We start from the raw sequence: 21,816 nt of genomic DNA on the forward strand, positions 1-21,816 counted from the left end.
ACGGCTGCTGCCCGGGTGCGGGCGGTGCGGCCCCGCTCCCGGCCGGCGCCCGCTGGAGGGGGGAGCCCCTCTGCCGCTCGGAGCCGGGCCACTGCACGGTCCCCCTCGCTGCTGGAGCCCGTGAGGGTCGCGCTCCCCCGGGGGCCCCCCGCCGCCTCCATCCCCGAGGAATCCTGGGCGGAGGGCGGGCTCGGCTCCCCCTTCTCCCTCCCTCCCTGCCGGGGGTTTGCTCTGGGACGCGGCGGCAGCGCCGTGCTCGGCTCCGGGACGGCGGGCAGGGGTCAAGGGCAGCAGGCGGGGGGCGATGCCGGCGCCGGGGCAGCGCCGAGGGTCCGGCTGAGCCCCGGGCACCCCCCGAGCCCTCATGGCGGGGCCAGCGCCTCAGCGCAGCCTCCCCGCGGCAGCGGCCGCCGCGCTCCTGCTCCTGCCCGTAAGTGCCGGGGACGGGAACGGGGCGGGGGGTGCGGGACAGGGACAGGGACCGAGACCGGGACAGGGACAGGGAGGGAGCGGGGGGGACGCCCCACGGCCGCGGGGAACGCAGCGGGGCAGCCGCGGGCGCTCGGGGCTCCGTGCGGGGACCGTGCCCCGCGCCCTCGCAGGTGCGTCCCCGGCTCTGGGGCACCTCGGGCGGGCACTGCTCCCTGCCAGCTGCTGCCCGGGGATCCGTCCGTCCCCGTGGCCCTTTCCTGCTCCATCACAGGTGCTCTGAGACACCCTCTGCCCGCTCACCTCTGGAGCGAGTTCTGCGCCCTTTCTAGTGCCCCCTGCCCTGTGAAGCAGCCACCTTGCCTCGCCAGAAGAGGTCCCAGCACAGGGACCCACTGGGGTGGCAGCTCCTTGCCCCAGCGGGAAGGGGTTTTCCCGGCCATCTCCTCGCTCCCTGGCGGTGCCCGCTGTCCCCGGCCTCTGTCCCGGTGTCTCTCCTGGCACCATGTGCTCCAGCAGCGATCGCAGTCAGGGCTGGCGATGGGCAGGGCTCAGCCCACGCACACAGCCGAGCACTTGCTCCGAGTTTCTCCGAGTGAAACCCGCAGGAAGCTTTTCCGCGTGGTCCTTCTCCATCACCAGCATCCCCCTGGGAGACGCTGGGATGAGGTGGAAATCAGGTTGGCCTTTATCGGACTGGACTTCAAAAGCTTTCCCGGTGCTTTTTGGTGGTTTGCTTGTTTTGAGAGACGGTTTCAAGTGTGGTTAAGCCAGACTTGAAAAGAAAACGTGAGAGGTTAAGCAGCTTTGAACCTGTGCAGAATTTGTAAAGGCTGTTCCCACAGCTTTAAAAAAGTGGCAGTGACCCTTCTGAACCGCAGTGTAATTGGTCTATCTTTAACATTTCCTTAGATAAAGAAAGAAAATCTGTTCTGTTTCCCTAAGTTCTGTCTATTTTGGTTTGGTTTGGGTTTTGTTTGTTTGTGGGGTTTTGTTTGTTTATTTTGGGGGTTTGTTTGGTTGGTTTTTTTTTTTGGTTTTTCTATTTTAGAAAGAAAAAGAAAAGCCAGGTCAACAACAGGCTTCAGAGACAAGCAACAATTTAATTTCTTTTTTATTTTCCACAGTAGCTTTCTTAGAAGTGAGAGAATACTTTCTCACCTCTGTCAGTGTCAGGGTTTTTTTTTATCCTCAAAAGAAGGAAGAGATCAGTGCACATGGGATCACAGTGGCATGGGTCTACACACTTGCTGTTTTCAACCCCAAACCAGTTCTTCCTGATATTTGTTTCTTAGTCTCTTTTTTCCTCCCAGTCTGTGTTTTCTCTTACTGATTTATTTTGGTCCATAAAAATATCTCAGTTTGTCTTTAGTGTGTGACTTGTCAGTGAGGTTATCAGAAGTACTCAGGTACTGAGTATTTAGCCAGACTAATCCATTCTCAGTGAATCAAGAAATGTTATGTGTTTCCTCTGTGGATATAATTTGTGTATTTTCCAGGTTTCCAGTTCTGCTGCAACTTTGCATTTGAATTATTTCTGCAAATTTCGGTAGTTGCGCCGCAGCTTTAAAAACAAAACTGCCTCAGAAGAAAGAAAGGAGAAAAGGTAGATTAAGGATCAAAAAGTGAAGTTTCCATAAAATGTGTTTAGTCCAAGAAATGTGAACTCTGAGTGTATTCTGTGTGTTTTTACAGAGGAGCTTGTTTGGGTGGAACATGCTGGTGACTGACAGGGGCTCTTGTATACCTGTGTGGGAAATAATATTTTGAATCTTCAGAACAGCTCTGGTTGCTCCAGCTGTAGCAGAAGCTTTTGCTGCTCCTTTGGGGAGTGTTTTAATCCCTGAATATTGTCAATAAATCTGGATCTCTGCTTTCCAGCTGGAGGGAACTTTGCACCAAGAAGCTTAAGAGCAGTGTTTTAAAACTTGGGCTCAAAGCCAAAGCTCTTAAGTTCTTGTTTAACTTGAAGACACTCGAAAGTGGACTCAAAGTCAGTGACTTTATCCACGTTTGTGGATTTGAGGAAAATAGCTGCTTGTGGGAGCAGGCCCTTACCCAGTTAAGGGAGTTTAAGTTCACAGCAGCCGAGCAATTGTGTTTTATGGGAGCTGCAGGTTTGCAACGCCCACGAGATGAGGCAACTTTCTGGTACAGAATTAGATCTGCCACATGAAAATGCTGGTGCAAATGACCTGACAGATTTCACAGGGCTGGTCAGCAAAAAGGTGAAGACTTGAACTGAGATTTATGTTCTCTTAAAGGAGTTCTGGATGTATGATGCACTTGAAAACACATTTAACTGAATGTGGGAAACAAAAAACAAACCATAAAACGAAGGCAAATGAGTCTTATGACATTTTTATATAAAGTCCTTGCTAAGTTCACGTAATTTGGAAAGGGGGGGATTATTCATCAAAACCAAAAGCAAACCTTGCTATCATTTATTTGTTCTCCTGGAGCTGTTAAAAGAGCCGGGGCAGTGTGAGTGTATCAGCCAGTGATGACAAGTTAAATAGTGTTCCTGGTCTGAGGCTGCCAAAATTCAGCCCTATTGTGAATTAATGCAGCATAAACATCTCATCAGGAGAAGCCTTTCCTGGGGCAGTACTTTGTCAGGGTTTAGTTTGTAACCATCCCATGGCAATTATTGGATGTTGGAGGGAGGTGGCTGTGTCCTGGTGTTGGCTGGCTGTAGTTTTGCCGTAAAACATTTCAGTGATGATGTTCATCCCTGCCCTTAGCCAGCAAGAAAGCAGCTTTAGCTTTTGTGCATATAAGGCATCTGCTTACATATTATTAGTCTGTCAAGAGCAGAGGAAAAGCTATGATCAAGTCTTCTAAACTCTGTGACCTTCATATTCCAAACCAGAGCGTGGTTGTGGAGGAAGAGAGAGCTGGGATCTCTTTGCAGCCTGTGCTTTATCAGGTGCAGAATTTTAATTTCAGCCTCACAGGTTCTAACTCCACTGCTACATCAATATCTTCAAGAAAGCTCTCCAGCCTTCAGAAAAAAATGCCACTTGTGCTCATGTGACTGAGCTCCTTCAGCATCTAAACCAGGGACGTGCTGTGCAGACTGTGCATGGAGCTGGTCCATGGTGCTCTCTAGCTCCCACATCATTCCCAGGAACTGTGTGAGATCCCACCAGATTGCTTGGGACAGCAGTGTGCCAGCAGCCATTCTAAAAATTGAACAGTCGAAGTGATTAAGGACTTAGAACAGACCTTTGCACTGCTTGATTTATTGGCTTAGATGGAAAGTGTTGTGCTGCCATGGCTCTGGGCTCACCCCAGGGAGGGGTCTTCCTCTAAGGCCACCTCTTCATTGCTTTGAGTTTGGTGATCAGTTCTCTTTGTGTCAGGGATTCCTGCGAGTTCCTGCTGCTGATGTGCTGAACTGAGAGATCCACCACGAGAAAAACGGGGTAGCGGATGATATGTACTTATTAAGGATGCGTTTTCCTGTTTTCTTTTTATTTTCATTTTGCCCTATATATTAGTAAACCAAATATTTTAAAAATATTGTATTAGAACAAACATTTGCACATTTCTAGATTCTTTTAATAGTTCTGCAGATCTTATTTTTTGGGAAGAGGGGGAGGTGAGGAAGTGTGGGTGGTAACAACAAGCTGCACATGCTGCTGAATCTGTTCCTTTGTAGTTTATATCACTTTCAGGTTTTGCAGCACTGCAAACCCAAAAAGGAGATTTAGGGGAAAGCTGATTTACTCTAGATTAAAAGTTTATCCAGCAGATGACTTTTTTGCAGGAATTGTCTTTTCCACACCATGTCTATAAATTGCAACAGATCATGCCCATGTCCTTATCTCTTGTAATTTACACCACTTTTAATCCCAAATGTAGTCTGCTCTTCCTTAAAGTGCAAACATTAATTGTTGGATGTGAAGCTGGAGCTGTCCAGCGATCCCCTCTCACCTCCCTGCCTCATGTGGATACTCAGTGGCCTGTGTTAAAGCATTGTATAAACATTGTCTTTGACTCCTTATCATTCTGTTCATGACAACTAAATTCTTTATGTTGCTTTGCTTTATCAAACTATTTCTTTATACAGAAATGCTTTGTTTTACTGCTAATAATGCTTTTAATCTTAACACATTTGAAGGTAGCTGTATTTGATTTAAATTGGCAAGTGTTGGGTAAAGTATTTTAATTTTCTTCTCTGAGAAGTTGTATAAATTTGTCTTTGGTCCTTGCTACAAGAGAAGACAAATAGAAAGTAGATCAGTCAACAGACAGAGCAGTCCTTCAGGTGACTGTCTGCTTGAATCTCATCAGTCACATCCAAATACATGAAAATTTCATTTCCAGTTCATGGTGGCAGCGTGGGGATGTTTGTGGGATGCTCCCTGCAATGCTCTTTGACAAGGAGCATGTTCTGTGGTAAGCACTGCTCAGCTCCCTGGCCCTGGGCTCATCTGCTTTGGCTTTCACGAGCAGATGTTCTGCTGGATCTTCTCAAAGGCTGGTCCATCTGGCTGTGGAAGGGAGAGAGAAAAGCACCTCACAGAGATGAATTCCAATGTCCTGTTCTGACCTCTGACTCCTAAATCCCTCCTTGCTGTGCAGAGGAGGGAATGTTGAGAGCCAGATGCTGGGAGTGTGCTGCTCCTTCCCCAGCTCTGGTGTGGAGAACTTGGAATCTGCCTCTCCAAACATCCCTTAAGCCTCATGTGCCCGCACAGAAACTCAGCATGTTTTCACTAAATAAGAAGGAAAATCCATTGGATAATTCAAGAGCTGAAAAGTACTTCTTCCACAGAGCTATAAGGAAATGAAGCTAATTAAACGAAGCCAATTAAAGCTCTATAAACTTTTGCATAATGCTGGCTGAGTAATTGTCCACTCTGACTTGTGTATGCCAGGAGAGTAAATAGTGAGTAATGCAGATGGAGATTAAAATACATTAGCTGTCCTCACTGCAATGCTAAACCCTTGCCCTGGTAATAGTAGCTGAAGTGCCAGAGGGCTGGAGAGGAGCTGCTGCTTCCGAGGGCTGGGGGATAATCCCTGTTGCTGTTCCCCAAGTCCCTGGGATGTGGGAGAGCTGCTCAGTGCTGTTATCTCCGCACTGCCATGGTTTGGGAGGTGCTGTGCTCTGGCTTTTCCAGCTCAAAGGAAGGAGGAAAGGAGGCAAAAGGGAAGGGAAGGAAGTGTGCTGACGGGCCTGGACAGGTTTCCTGTGGGGCTGCCAGCCAGGCTCTGCTCGCTGAGGTATCGATTCCCTTTGAGTGGCAGGAGCAGATCCCAGGCCAGGGCATGGCTTGGGTTTCAGGGGGCTCACGCCAGCAGAGGCTCCTGAGCCACGCCAGGGCTGTGCTGGGCACTGTGGCCATCACAGCTCTTCCCTTGCTGCTTCCTTGCTTTGTGAGCAGACATCCCTGCCAGGGACCAGGCTGCTCCTTCTGCCATCAGTTGGCTCTTTCAAAGCAGAGAGGGAGCCCGGGGTGTCCCTCTGGCTGCTGAGAATGATGTCTCAAAGCTCAGGGAAGTATTTTGACCAGGTGTGCTTCCAGTCAGATGCACTGAGGATCTTTCCTCATCCTGCCTCAAAACTCACCTGCTGGGAGATCAGCTGTTCAGTCTATCTTGAACTTGAGACACCTTCCAAAGTGTAAGAATCCCCTACTTTATCAAAAGAAGTATCTTCATGAGGATTTTGAAGTCTTGTCAGACTTGCAGTATTTCTTTCCTTCACAAAAAAAAAAAAAAAAAAAGGATTAAAAGAAAATTAAGAAAATTTTATCTTTAAATACAGTAATAATTTAAAAATGTCTTTTCATAGTATTTGGTGTAATATTTCAATTATATTTATGTGAACACAGTAAAAAATCTTAGAAACTTCAGTGAGAGAAACCTGAAAGCCTCTGGATTGCTGATTATTGTTCAAGATATGGTCTGTAAGCTGTTTACTACATTGCCCATTGAAAGGTTTGGGGAACAATTGTTATCTGTGATTCTTTTTGTCATAGGGGCTGTAGATCATATAGAATCAAAGAATGAAAAAATAATTTATGCTGGAAGGGATTGCCAGAAGGCAGGGTTAATTCCAAAACCAAAACATTCTCATCCAGTTCAGCTGTGAAAATCTGCAAAGATGGAGCTCTCACAACATCTCTGGAATGTCTTTTTATAACATTTCTTTTCTGATGCTCAGTCGTTGTCATGGTGCAAAATTTTTTCTTTATGTTCTATGAGATTTTCCCTCACTTCGATTTGTGAATGATGCCTGTCTTGATGCTCTGCTGTCAGCTCCTGAGTGGAATCTGACTCCTCAGAGAAGAGCCTGTGATTCCCCTTCAGGTAGTGAAAGATAATTCCAGACTTGGAGTTAAATTTCACTGTGATACTTGGTTTTCAAATCTAGAAGTGGGCTCCAGCCCAAGAATTAGCAGTTTAAGGAAGGATAAAGAGAAAGTTCATTGCTGATACCCAGTGCCACCTCACTGGTTCATTTTTAAATCCCTGTCAGGAAATCTTGGGTCTGAGGAACATTTTGTGGAGGATACAGAGTTGACATTCCATGGGAAACTGAGCAGATATCTTCAGCTGATAAAGTCTTGATCCAAATGGATTTTTTTATCTTTTTCAGGTGGCAGAGACCTGAAAAACAAAGATTAGGAGCTCAGATTTGTTGAGCTGAAGCTGGGAGAACTTGCGAGGGGTGTCTTTGGAAGTGTAGTGGCAGTGGTGACAATGCATGGGTGATGATCCTTGCAGAGGCTCTGCATGTAGATAAAGGTTAGTTGAGGGAGGTATTGGCATTCACTTGGGTAAATATGACTTTTAAACTTGAGCTGCTCTGGATTCCCTGAGTGTTTTGTCTCCAGTGCATGATTATCTCACCCTGGAGTCCATGTTTAAAGCACAGGTGATGGATTGGTCCTTGACAGGGGTTCCTTCTTCCACTGAGCAAAGGCTGCTGGAATAGGGGGGTGAGGTGAATCACACTGGAGCTGCTGAGAGGATTCACAGGAATGGGAATAGGGTGGGAAAAAAATAACTCACAGACCTAAGGAGAGGGCAGACATGAAGGAAGAAGTGCCCTGAGAGGCTTGCTCCCCTTCCAGGCCATGAATCTGATACCTACAGGTGTGGGGAATGACCAACAAAACTCTTCAAGGATGTGAAATTGAAAAGTCCTTCCATTAAACAATTTTATTTCAGGAGAGCTTGCGATTCAAATGCGGTTGTCCTCATTTTTAACATCTCAGGTTGCTTTGGAAGGGCTTGGAGACCTGGTTGGACAAGTCCAGCCCATGGGTGGCCTGAGCCAGGTTTGGTTTGTATCTCATGACTCAGAAAATCCCTCAGCACCTGCATGCTTTCAGTTTTCCCCTCTAAAAGCTGATTCAGCAGAGCATGTAGGCAGTGCTCGCTGAAGGCAGATCTCCAAGTTTCAAACACAACAGTGAAGTTCAGTAGTGGGTTCAGTGTAGCAGGTGCTTAAGGGTTGTTTTTTTTTTTTAATTTATTTTTGCATAAAGATTGATTTAATTTCATGCCTTAAAACTGAGCATGTGTTCAATTGCTTTATTGAACTTGGGTCCTAATTCCCATTCCATGCAGACTTTTAGTCTCTTTTTCCAGACTTCCTGGAAGAGCTGCAGAATACATCTGGCCTCTAAGATCATGGAGCAGTGTCTCCTGGAGCATTCAGTGTTCTCTAGAAAGTAGCAATGTTTTATGTGGCCACTTGGACTAACTCAGGGGGAGTTTAAAGAGCTGAAGGATGACTTGAAAAGGAGCCTATTTTTCTTGAACTGTGCTCAGAGTCTTTCCCTTTACTGTAACCTTAGCTGGCTCAGGTTTCAGATTGCAGGCTCCTGTGAAAACTTGTATTTAGACTTTCTATCCCAAATGGAAATTATTTTTCTGGTGAAGCCAAGCCAAACAATTGTACACTGCCAAGTGCTGCTGCACGAGCAATTTTAAGTTACTGTTGAGAAAGGCCAAAAGCATCTTGATGCGGAGGGCTGACCTTTTTGGTTCTCCAAAAAACAAATTATTTCCAACACACTGGCCCTCTGACTACTGTTCTTTAATAAGCATCTCTTTCAGATGCATGTTGAGGATGAAGTAACCACATGGCAGTGGATATAAATCCATCCTGGCCACTTTTGAGGATGACTTTCCCCTCCTCTCCTGTGCTAATCTCTGTTTTTGTTCTGGAAGTAGCAGCTTTCACTCTTCTGATTGTACATATTACTTCAGGTGATTAGTAGTCAGCAAATATTCCAGCTCTCCTCATTCTCTCCCATGTGTTGCCCTCTCTTAGAAGGAAAGAGCTTCTCAGATGAACGCTGGCATTTTTTAGAAGAGCATTCCAAGGAATATCTGGTGTTTTTTCCCCCAAAGCTTCTGTTTCCCCACACTGGTGATGTAGAACTTGCCAGATGCCCACCTGCCCTGGAAACTGTTCAAAGAGAGGATGGATTTTGTCAAGGAAATGTAAGATTCACTTTGATTTTGCTGAGTTGAGCTCTTTAACTAATTACATTTTCATTGTGAAGTTAGATGCCTGTGTATCCCTAAAATGAGCTTCTCTGCACACAGACTAAAATTTTTTGCTTTTAATTGGGCCACTGTTCTACTCTGTTCTGCAAGGAGCATGTCCATTCCAGAAGCTGGGGTGAGAACTCAGTCTCATTGTGGAGATGGAGTGAATTTATTTGCATTGCCTAACTGAAGAACTAAAAATTAAATGCAGGTTTCCCTTTTCTCTCACACTCTTTTTTTTTTTCTTTTTTTCCCCTGAGTTCTGAGGCAAAGCTGCTAAGCAGCAGCTTTTCTGTGTGCTGAAGAAAGTTCTGCTGCAGTTTTGATGTTGAAACGAGGTAGCACTTTCAGCCTCAGGTATTTTAAAGAAACACATGGGAAAAGCTGGAGTCTTAAGAGCAGTGGAGGCTCCCAGAGATGAAGGGTAGGAAGAAGCATCCTCCTGACCTGATCCATGCCACTGCCAGAGGTGGTTTCCCAGGAGTGGAAAATGCTCTGGCTTTAAGAGAGCACAGTGGATAGTGCAGGGTGAGACTTTGTGTGGCAAAGAAGACATGAGATGGACCCTTCTCCTGTCAGCCGTGGACTGAGCACATTTTGTGTTAATAACTCCACATTTTCCCACGTTGGAAGGTCACTTCATCTTGCTCAGTAAAAGAAAGGGCTCAGATGATTAAATAAGATGTTGATGTGCTCGTGACTTCTGCAGCCATCATCTCTAGGAATGTTTTGACCTCTCCTTTTGTATGTAGTGTAAAGAAAATGTAGGAAGGATGCATCTAAGTGACACTGTCCTTATAGTGCAGAAGACCCAGTCAGTGGAGGTCGTTCCAATTAAAAGATTTAAAATAACGCAGATGAACTGCATCTGGAAAATTCCTGTTCTCTTCCTGAATTCCAAAGGAATCCCTGTGTGATCAGCTCAGCTGCTGCTCTCTGTTTTGAAGTCTAAGCTATTCAATACAAATCCCACTGCTTTTCTGGGAGTGGCTTTCTGCTGAGCTGCTGTTGCACTTCCATGGGATGGATTTCTCTGGGACCTTGGGAGTACTAGAAACTACATTTTTTTTTAAAAGAGTTTTTGCTCTGTTGCTTTGAGGCTGTGTCAGATGTCAGCACCTCTCAGCATGTCACCAGCAGATGTTTGACAGGGAGGCCTAACAACTGGTTTTTTATTAGAGCTCTGCAGTATGGCATCTGGGAATTCTTGTGTGAGGATGGGAAAGGGGAGTGTGTGCATCTGTCCATGTGTGGCAGCACCCGCTGCCTCCAAACTCACCTCCACCTTGGCAAGGGGTGTTCCACTGTCGTGGGCCATCATTTCCTCTTCAGTCCTTCTCTTCAGCTTGCATTCCTGCTGACTTCACCTACTCTGAGGTATTTAAATTTACCTACCTACTACCTACTGTGAGGTTATTTACTGCTACCTTCTGTGAGGTATTTAAATTTACCAGATGCTCCATTGTGTCTCTGTGGTAGCCCCATGCTTGTGTTGACATTTTTGGATCCTATCTATCGTTTTGGGGGCTGGTTTATATTCCAAAGCCATTCCTTTGTATTCCTGTAGCCACTTCTTCTATGTTTGAGAGGAGAAAACAACTTCTCCCATGCAGGTGAATTTTACAGCACTGGTATTCATTTGGTTTTACATTTCTATATTGCTCCATAGTGGAACTCAGTACTTCAAACTAGGACTCTTTGTTAATTCTTCTTAAAATGAAGTTAAAAATCCTCTCTAAGCTGGATGAAATAACCACAAATGCTGGTGGGAACTGTGAGTAGGCAACTCTTGTGTCTCCTAGTTATGTCCTCTGACAGAGATAAAGATCTTTCATGAATTAATGAAGAGCAGTGACTGTGTCCAAGGGGAAATGCCCAGTAAAATGCCCATTAGAGAGGCAGACAGTGCCACACCAGAGCAACTCATCCTTTTCCCAAAGTCCTCTCAGATGTGAATGGGAAGTTGGCCAAAGGCTGTGTAATTTTTTTTTATTTTTGGAAGACTCAGAGCTGGCCTGCTCTTGGTTGGTGTCCCTGCTTTGGAAAGTAAAAGATTCATTTCCACCTCAATCTTTGTTTCAGCACATAAGTTTTATTTGTTCATGAATGTTCACAGTGGCTCAGAGGAATTAAGTTGGACATTTCTGTGCACGACTTAGGTAAATTTTCAGGACAAAAAAGAACTGATTTGATGGGCAGAGGTTATGGAATAGCTGTTTTAAGAGAAATGCAGTTTGAGTAAAGTCATGCATTAGTGACCCAAAGCAATTATTTCAGTTCTTCAGATATAATTTCTGTGCAGTCACGGGCCCAATTATTTATCTTTGCAATTCTACATCACTGAAATGTTTCTCTTTCTTTGTTTTGCTGGTTTTTATCATTGTAAGAGGGGTTTTTCAAGGCTGAACTAGAACAGAGACTGGACAGAGCTAAGGAATAAAGCAGGGATTGATTCAAAGGATCTCCTCCATGGATCCACCTTGGGCAGCACAAGAACCCAGCCAGGGCTGCACCCAAGATGAACCCAAATGGTCCCAAAATGCACGAGTGCTCACGGGGTCTCTCACGTTGATCAGTTCTGCTCCTTTTGTATCTTGGAGTTCATTGTCCAATTCCAGCTCAGCCCCTGCACTCCCATCCTGCTTGTTTTTCTCTCTCCAGCCCACGGGGTTTGTGCTCTTGGGCTGAGATTTGGATCATTTGTCCTTGGTGCCCAGCTGGAGCAGGAATTGTTTTGTCTCCCTGCTCTGTGCATAGAACTCACCATGCCCTGATGTGAAGCTCAGACCCACACACTAAAGCAGCACAGAATCTGAAAATATAAAAGCTAAAACCTGAGGCATCGTTTGAGTTTGTCTGCTTTAAATACAATTTAAAAAAAAAAATAAAGTTTTCGTGCACAGCAAGGCAGTTGACCGTGGTTAGCGGAGAGAAAATGAAACCAAAAGTAACATAATATGTGGAAGGCACTTTTCCCCCCAGCCAAATTAACCTGGGCTGACCCTAAGGCAAATGTGACATTTAACCTTTCCTATTCCTGCCCAAGCTGTGCTGAGCTTGACCTCTGTCTGTTCTTTCCCATCGTCCTGGGGAGGGCACAGCTGAACACGCGGCGTATTTACAGTACAGGGCGATGGCTTGAGTTTCTTCTTTGAAGTGAGGCAGTGCTTTGGCCTGGGAATGGCACAGGGGTGAGGGATGGAGGGGAAGAAATACCTCTGCTGTGTCAACTCACGTGCCTGGGTCTGACATGAGACAGAGTCTGAGTTTTGGGAGCTCTGTGCCTCGGGAGGTGGAATCTGTACCTGGCTTTATCTCCGTGACCTGACCATGCATGGAGGGTTTGCTATGGAAGGCAGGAGTTTTGAGCCTCCCTGGATGTTGGAATTTGAAATGCAGGAAACTCTCAGAACTTTGGGCCTGTAAGCCAAATTTTAGGCTTAAACACAAGATTTAGACTTTAGAAAAGACTTCCAAACTTAGATGCTAGAAATAAAAATGCAGATTTGTCGTTTAAAGCAGAGATCTGTTAAGTAGAAGAAAGATTAAAGTTTTAGAGTACAGTACTGTAAGTTTGTGTTTTATAACATGATTAATTAAAAAAAAACTTACACTGTAGTATGACTCTATAAAACAAAATATTTAAGAATTGGGTCAAAACTATAAATATCTTTGTTAACAGTGTTATATTAATAATCTTTAAAAGATCTTGTAACTAGAAGTCTTGGGACTTTTTGAGTTATGTGGTGAAGATGTTATCTGTGCTCACCTTTCCTACCTATGTAAAACATAAGAAAAATAAATCACATTATCTGAAACAACTTAGAAGTCCCGTCTCTAACTCATACAAAATTCTTCACAAACCCTCACACCTGGAGGAGAAAACAGCCCCTTAATGGAGTTTGTGTGTAAAGAATGAAGTCTGGGAAAGGCTTTCTGTTTGTACTTCAATACTTCCTATTTTATAAAATAACAGCAAAGAGAGAAATTGGTAGAAAAAGGTGCTGTACAAAGAGCAGTTGTTCTTTAGACACCAACATAACATTGCTGATGGATTCTATTGTCATGAGCATTTACCCTCCTTTTTATTAGGTGACAGAGAATTCAGTGACATAAAATGGGTTCCTCAATCACTTAACACACCTTAGAGCACTGAAATATAATATCAACCTTCAAGGAGTAGGGTTGTTTCCCTGAGTAAAAGCTGCTGAATTGTGTTGGAGTCATTCTGTGTAAAGAGAAAAGGGAAGGCATTTTATGTGTTACCATGGCTTTATATCCCCCTCAGAAAGACTTTCAGTCAGAAAGATTTTGTTTCATAGATTGAAAATGGAATTTTCTGTCATGGATTTGTCACTCCTGAATCTTCCTGCCACGTTTTGTTCTGCATTTCTTAAAGGACTTTCCAAGAGCTTCTCTTGCTCCAAGCAGCATCCCAACTTGGCTCTATATTTTGGTGTGGGCTTCTCTCCTCTGTCTGCACTGGTTGCTTTATTTTGAGTGTGAAAATTAAAATATCCCCATCGATTTTCAACTCTATTCCCTAAATTTTACTTGGGGGTGTACTGTTACCTTGTACTGAACCTGCAGCTTTCTCAAAGTGCCCGTGTTGGCATTACTGCTCTTTCTCACTGTTATTGCCCTCAGTAGAAGGCTCAGCCCTGAATGCTGAGGGTCAGAAACTTGTGGGCCTTCCATTGGCTAAAAAGAGCCACAGGACACCTTACAGGGATGCCAAATTATCCTATATATTCCATGGAAACACCTTATTCAAGCCCTCTGAACTGCCCTTTGCCAGTTGCTGTCTGGAATGTGCAAGGATCTTTGGCACCCACATAGCAATTAAAAGTTCACTGAAAAAAGTCAACACATGATCTTTAATGGGATGTGATTCAGCTCTGCTAATTCAGGCATCTACTTTCAGGTGAGACAGAGTGGATCCTGAGCTTTGTTAAAGGCATTGAGCAGCTCCCACAAGGAGAGATCCAGAATAGGTGGTTAATTTTCAGTTTTCTGCATTAGTCAGGTGAATTCCATGTCATGCCCTGGAGCCAAGCAAGTACAACCACAAACCTTCTATGTCAGGGGGTGTCTGTACCTGAGTAAATCATGAATGGGAACGGCTCTGAGACTGCAGGGGCTTGTTGTACTCATGAATGAAGAAATCTGTTCTAGGTTGCTGCTTTACCTGCTTGGTTTCTTTCTGTTTATCCAGATAGTTCTCCACTGTGAATCCTCTGTGAACCTGCCCTTGTCTGTGCTGCTGGAAAAGTACTGCGAAGCTTTGTCAGCCCGCACCAATGTCACAGGTATTTATTCCTCCACTTCTTGGTGGCTTCTTGTTACTGGAGGATCCATTTTCAAAGTGTCCTTGCTCCAGGAACATCTTTTCCTGCTGAGGTAAACATACTGTCTCTAGCCTTGGCTTTTCCTTGGTGGCAATGTGCAGTGGTGTGACAAGGAAGGGGAACTTGGAATTCTATTCAGCTGGAGAATTCTACACACCTGGAGTAGTTCCCTTCAGGGGAACTACTGACAGCTCCTTCTCACAGTTTAATCTGTTGAATTAGCTGTACTTACTGACTGATATGATAGGTGAAGATTAATATAGTTGAAGTGTCTTCTCCATCTATCCAGACCAGTTTTTAGAAGCAGGGAAAAGCACTTGTCTCTTGGCTAAAATACACCAGCACAAAAATGATGCTGTAAGAGATGTGAAACTGGATCCAGCTTTGTTTCAGATGTGGGAGAAGCATGCTCAGAGCCACTCCTCTGCAGCATGACTTGGGGGTGTGTGATGCAATGAATGGTGCTTCTGGGGGAAAAACTACATTTCTTCCCTACCTCTTCACTTTCTTTCTCCCATTTCTCCTCCCTGGTGGAGGGAGGAGTCTAAAATATAATGTACATATTATCATTCAGCCAGTTCTCCATCCCTGGGAAACAGCAAAGGAAATGAGGCTCAGGGAATTAAAGATCTTTCTGTAAAATATGTTGGATCAATGATGTTTTATTCTGACTTAATTCCTTAAGGACAATAAGCAGATCTAGATATCAGACTGAAGTGTGAAAGTTGTGGTGCCTGAACTGCCTCTCAATTTGCATATAAATGGGTGTGTTGACCTGTATTATGAACCTGCCCCAAGCTCTGCCCCTTGGTGCCATTGTGTTCCAGGGAGCAGCTCTGCCTCCTGTAGCAGATTTGTTTATATCAGTTTAATGACCATCTATTCCATTCCTTGGCTTGAAACAAAGGGAAGATAAATGAGGTTCTGTATTTGGACCTTTCTTTTAGGTGTTCTTTGCCTTTTGAATGTGTTTGTAAATATTATCGTAAAACTTGCCACTTATTCGTGAAGTGTTTTTCCTTGTGCACAGCTTCTAGTTTAGAAAAAAAACACAAATTTCATGCCAGGCTGTCTTAGAAGTCAGCAAACAATTTATTTTTCAGTTGTTGACAAAACATAATTTTCTGGGTTGTTTATGTGATGCATGAACACACGGCATATTCTCCAGTGGAGTGTGGCTACTGGAACAGAATTTTAATGGGAAAAGGGAAGAGTGAAGCTACAGAAGCCTCTCTTCTAGTCCAGTATCTTTGTGAGGTATCACTGATCAGAGGTAAAGCAATGCTCTGAAATTAATGGAAGTTGATTTTGATAATCAGTCTAACACGCAGCTTTTATAGAACAAACTTTCTATGATGCTTTAAAATCCTGTGAACCTGTACTGTGCTTTGAGAGTGGCTTTATACAGGTAATAAACCCCAAATGTAGTAAAATATAGTAAACCCCAGATCTGCTCCATGGTCAGCCTCAGGTACAAGCATGAGGTGAACTTTGGGACATCCTAGGGACAAAAATTCACTTTTTTGCTTAGCATGGACCAATGTTCTTTTCTCAGTGTGGTGGGTCATCAACAGGAGCATGGTGGTTCCCATGACCTGTTGTTTTTGTGCTCCATGAAAAGTAGATCTTCCAAACAGTCTGGACTATTCAGCTATGAGCTTTCTCATTATAAATGGAGGTCTGCAATATAATCACCACCTCTTCATGGTCAGTAGAGCTCTATTAGTACAGTTAAAGACCAAAGCATGATTTAATCCTAAATTAAAATATAAAATGGAGCAGAAAATGCTTTTTCTTTATTGGGGTCCAAGCATAATGAGCTTCTGTAACTAAGTCTGCTCTAATATTTCAATGTCCAAAATGAGGTGAGTTGTGTTGCAGCCCTCATTTTGAACCTGATAATGACAAGGATGTGTCACATGGGAACACTGGTGAGCTCCATTTAGCAGCATGGATGGAGTGAACCAGACCACAGAGCTTGCAGTGTGTGAGTCTTTTCTCTGGCTCCTGTTCTTTGACACAGTGCAGATATCATATTTTAGAAGGGGAGAAAAAAATCAAGAAAAGAAACCCAAGGAGAGCCATATTGAACAATCTTTATTTAGCTGGGAGAACAGTAAACGTTAAGCTTTGTAATTCGTTATCTTCCCTGTTTCTTTTCCAGAAGATGCTGTTAATTAGTCCAATATGTTAATTTCCTCCTCTCATAATTACTAATTTCACCCCCAAATATGTTCACACTAAGTATCCCAAACAGATGGCATAAAATGCTTTTGAGAATGTAATGCATGGGTAGTTTCACAGGATGGCTGAGAGAATGACATTGTAAATTCATTCTGAAACAATTTAAACCAAGAAATACTTTTTCAGAGTTGGAAAGCAACATGACTCATTTTCTCTTTTGGACATTTTTTCCTTGAAAAATCCCTAGATGGCACCTTCAGGATTGCTTGGATTCAGTTCCTGAGCGTGATGGTGTTGTCAATGAGTGGTTTAGGTCATTACAAAATCACCATCAAAGCCATTAGCAGAAGTATGTTTAGCATGAATTTCTAAAATTGTGAGTTAGCAAAGTTCAGTGTCAAGGTCCGCTCTATCACTTTTTACATGGATGAATCACACAGAGGAAATTCAAGTTAGAATTGAGATAGACTGATTAACACAGAGATGAAAAATGCACAAGGATAAAAGGGGCCCTTCTGTTGATTCATGAGGGTCAGAGCAGACTTCTCTTGCTTGTTAAACTAGCTACAGAGCTTAGGTGCAGCTCAGTCCAATCTTAATCCCAGACCTGGTGAATGGTTTATATCTCAAGGTTTACACGTGTAATTAATCAGCATCACCTAAAGCACCACCATCAAATGTATCCCAGCAAAAGGTGATCTTAATAGGATGTTGTAAAAACACCAATTTACCACAGATGGAATTTTTACACGGCTTCTGAACCAGCAGCCGTCTGAACCAGTCTGAGGTTTGTTCACAGTTTGTAGGTGGATTGTTGGAACTCTGGATGCTGAGAATTTCAGACTTTCTGTGCTGACATACTCTGACCCCCAAGAGAACACTGCATTGACCTGAGGCCATGGAGAAGCTTCCAAAATGGAATGACAGAACTGGGATTGTGGGTGTGGAGTTTGAATAGAAGTGTGTGATATCACAGGGTGGGAAACTTAAAGCTTAAAGTTTTAGAAAATAGTAATATATGTGAAGCAAAATAGAAGTTTTAAGGCAGTAGTTGGTCCTTCTTCTTCACCTTCTTCTTCATGGGTTTGGGTGGTATTTTTTAATTAGACAGAAAAGTCCACATTGCAGGACACAAGTGGTTAGTTATTGGGTTAAAAGTAAAAATAATTTAAGTGTCATTTCTTAATTAGATAGTTTATCCTTAAAAGACCTTATGAAGAAAAATAGTTAGCCATTTTGTACTTTATTAGTGAAATATTGCAAAACTCACACCTTGTAAGACTGTAATAGAGATAAGGAATAATAAACATCTAAGTCTAAACACGAAATATCGTCTCGAGGGTTTCAATCCGAACATTAACAGAGGTAGAAAAGAAACCAAACACCAACAGTGGATTACAAGATTTTTTTAGCAGTTCCTAATCACTGACTAATTTAGCATTTACAGAGGCTGTCAGTAGAATTTATTACAACTACAATAGTCAATCACAGAGATAAGATGGCAACATTCATACTACACTTTCAGTAGGTATCTAAATTTCCATCCTGGCCACAATCTGGGTAAGTAATTACTGGAATTTTAAAAATTCCAGTAACAGTGGAAGGTAAGGAATGTTCCAAGGCTGTCAGGGAATGACTGAATATTCCCACTGTTGCTCCCCACCCAACATGGTCTCTGCTCCCACCCTGGACACACAAAAGGCTTTGGTATGGGGTCAAGGGACACTTCACCATCAAACTCATTTCACAAAGGCCATGGCCTAGCAGGAATTCCTGGGATCATAAAACAATCCAGAAGAGATCTGGGTCATGGGGGAAATGCACTACACCAAATGGAAAGTGTTTTTGTGTTTGTGAACCTGAAGAAAAAAATTGTATTTAATTATTACTTCGCTTTCATATATAAGAAATAGCAGATTTTTTTTTTTTTTTTTAGAGGACTCAGCTTAAGATGTTTCTGATGTTGTAATTTCCTGGTCTGGTTTGACTAGAATTAGTGATTTCCAGGATGAGCAGGTGGCTATAATTCTATATATCTGTGTGATACAGGCACTGAGTTACAGCTTGAATTTTTATAGGAACTTAGAGGACAGAGGTCCTCAGTTCACACTGATATTCCATGCATTGTAGAATGTTTTTGCATTATTCCCCTCACATCCCTTGAGTTTCCCATCTAATGTGTTTCCAAAGGAGACTGCAAGTCTTGGCTTGCATCTGACCCTTTTTAATTTTGATCTGCATGGAAATCTTTTGATCCCCCTATTTGTTCCATTGACACATTTGACCACACAAGGTCTTTAAGACCTTGTCAAAATACAGTTCATCTGAAAACAGGAATTTTGTCCAAAAAAAACAAACCAACATGTGGATGGCCAATGCTACTGTGCCTTATCAGTATACAAATTATATTCTCTGTTTTTCTTCTCTTTCTTCCCTTTCAGTCAGTTTGAAGGTTGCAGTTGGCATTTATGGTGTTTAAGTGTATTCAGTCAACCCAGTAAAGGAGAGGCAGTAAATCAGATGTCATGCATTTCATTTCAAGAAATCCTGGGATTTACTGAATGGAAAAATTATTTGTTCCTCCTTGTGACTGGATCCTCTTGAGCTGGGGGCTGGTTCCTTGCCCTCACTCTGGTCACTTTGTAGTGAAAGGCTGTTGTCTCCCAGAAATGGTGGAAACATCCCGATTCTGAGTGGTGCAGGATTCCACCGGTACAAATCCAGGCTTACACTACTCCTGTGGTGTTTCCTGTGTTTTCCAAGTCTCTGGGGAAGCTGTGGTTTAATGAAAGTGTTGGTGGATGTGGGAGGAATGTATCCAGGGATGGATCCACAACTCATCAAAGATGCTCATCAAGTCTCCAGCCAACCTGACATCACTTGGAGTTTGCCATCATTTTCCCAGTTGCTGGAACAGTGTTTTATTCTAGAGGCTCCTCACAGAACTGGGAATATCTGAATAGTATTGTTCTTGGCTGGCTTGTTAGTTTTAAATAATCAATTCCAATAATTCTTGAATCAATGATCCTTTCAGTGGATGAAAGTTTTATGACACACAGGCATATTTGGCAATTTATTTTCCATCCCGAACTGCGAAGGTGAGCCCCTCTCTGCTCCAGGGGTTATTTATTTCTGTACATCACACTATTCTGTTTCCTGGAAACAGAAGATTTGGCATCATTACATCCCTAACTATCCCTCCAGAGTAATGGTATTCTTGCTGCTTCCCTCCTGATTTTCCCAGCAGGCCACACCAATGAGCAGTTCCATTCAGAATGAGCCTTGGATGGGCGATTTATTTTCACAGATGCTTTCACTCCCTTGGCGTCAGCCTGCTGGCTGCAGCTCCCCACGCTGCTCCTGCAGCTGCCTGGAGGACAGGGTCACATCCACAGCACCCAGTCACTGCTCCCAGGCAGAAAGATAACCTCACACATCAATGTTTGCACCATCACCTCTCCAGCTGGGCACCAGCTACCTTCCCAGCGCTTCCTATTTTCAGATGTTGCAACAGCACTATTTAAATAGAGGTGATGATGTTGGTTTACTTTCCCACTGCCCCAAATGACATACCAGGCAGTCTAGCTCTGCTTGCTTGTGCTTCCCAAAATAAAGTTGACAGTGCTGGGTGTTGTTGAACAATTTGTATTACTGCCCTTATAATTTAAAAAAAGTTGCCTTTTTTTTTTTTTTTTTTTTTTTTTGAGTCTGGTGCAGTTCCAAACTGAGGGTATGGAAATCCTTTGTGTATTAGGAAACTGTAGTCAGTCCAGCAAGTTTTGTGGTCCACTAGAGAGGATTAATTATTAGAGTAATAGAAAAATTTAATAGTGCCAGGGTTGTGGGTTTGATCCCTGTATGGCCCATTCATTTAAGAGTTGGACTTGATAATTCTTGTAAGTCCCTTCCACATCAAATTATTCTGTGATTTAGGTTGGAAAAAGCCCTTAGGATCATCCAGTCCAACCACTAACACAGCCCTACCCAATCCACCACCAAACCATGTCCCTAAGCACCACATCTAATTTCTAAATTTGCTGTAGAAATAAAATATTTATGAGGGGTTTGGGGTTTTATTTTTTGGGTAAATGTTTTATGGTTGAGATAGGTAAACACATCTAGAAGTTCCCACTTTTATCCCACATGAGTTCTTCCAAATCTACAACAAATCTCTAATCTGTGTAAAGGCTGTAAAATGCACAGCATGAAACATATTTCAGTAAGAAGTTGTCCCAGTGTCTTGACTCCATGGAAAAGTTTTTGTAGAACCTCAGTAAAGAACCAAAGGAAGTAATCTGCCCTCTGATTTTACATTACACAGAAATGTGAAGACCCTGGGAACAGACACTGAGGTTTTTTTCATATTTCAGAAGAGTGGCACGCCTCAGTCCTGGCTCTGTCACTTCTGTCTGGTGCATTCTCAGCAGCCCCTCAGTAGTGACTGTTACAATGCCCCACTCCACCAAATATACCAAATCTTTGAATTTATACAGTTGCTACAATAAACACCATTTGCTGAAAGTGGTTTCTCAATTAGATAGCATTTTTTGCACACCTGATAAATAATAATACACACTGTAGGACCTTTCATTTTGTCAAGGTCCACAGAACAGATGGAGTGCCTTTTCTGTTCACACAGAATCATCTCAGTGTCTGCTCCTAAATGAAAACACCCCCTCTCCTTTAAATCAGCATTTCTCTCTGGTTTTGGGGGATGATGAGCCCTCAAGGGTTGAAATAACACCATGGCCAATCTAAGAGTAAACTCACCAGAGTGGTACTAGAGGACACTGTTCTGAAGGATGGGTGGTTCAGAGGATGTCCAACATCTGCTGAGCTGCAAGATCCCTATTATTAAGAAATGGGAGAGATTGTGTGGAATAGGCAATTTTTTTGTTGTTGTTTCTGATGTCAGTTTAGTGCCCAAATGTGGAAAATGGATTTATAGAAAATTCTCAAATTTAAGCCTGACACAAGGCTTACACAGTGTGTGCATCTGTATGCAAACCTTGAGATGAGAAATGCTGACCTAGAAATGCCATGGAATAGGACAAAAATTAAGATAAATTGAACTAGAAACAAGCTTCAAAGAGTGGCCTTACAAATAAGACTGATACTTTGGAGAAATAAAACTATGAAAGGTGCATTTTAATAGGACCCACGAGGGGTAATTTTAGATGATTGGATTTAAAGCATTTACAGCACGATGTGGCAAAAGCTAATAAGTCAAGAAACACTTATAGTGTATTGTAATTAGGAAATAGTTGGCTTCTGATGTGATTGTGATGTTCTGGGACAGAAAAGAGCTTAGTCCAACACCCATGAACCCATGACT

General features: G+C 43.2%; 1 protein-coding gene across 1 annotated transcript in view; it reads left to right on the forward strand.

The window, feature by feature from the left end:
• The first annotated feature begins 230 nt into the window (after positions 1-230).
• Positions 231-21,816, forward strand: part of CRHR2 (corticotropin releasing hormone receptor 2) — a 141,403-nt gene continuing 119,817 nt past the window's right edge. The window contains exons 1-2 of the mRNA XM_041490118.1: positions 231-430; positions 14,165-14,258. Coding sequence (XP_041346052.1) covers positions 365-430; positions 14,165-14,258 — 160 coding nt within the window. The 5' untranslated portion in view covers positions 231-364. The remainder of the gene's footprint in view (positions 431-14,164; positions 14,259-21,816) is intronic.

The sequence above is a fragment of the Pyrgilauda ruficollis genome, unplaced genomic scaffold (assembly GCF_017590135.1).
Source record: "Pyrgilauda ruficollis isolate IOZ18807 unplaced genomic scaffold, ASM1759013v1 scaffold12, whole genome shotgun sequence".
Classification (NCBI taxonomy): Eukaryota; Metazoa; Chordata; class Aves; order Passeriformes; family Passeridae; genus Pyrgilauda; species Pyrgilauda ruficollis.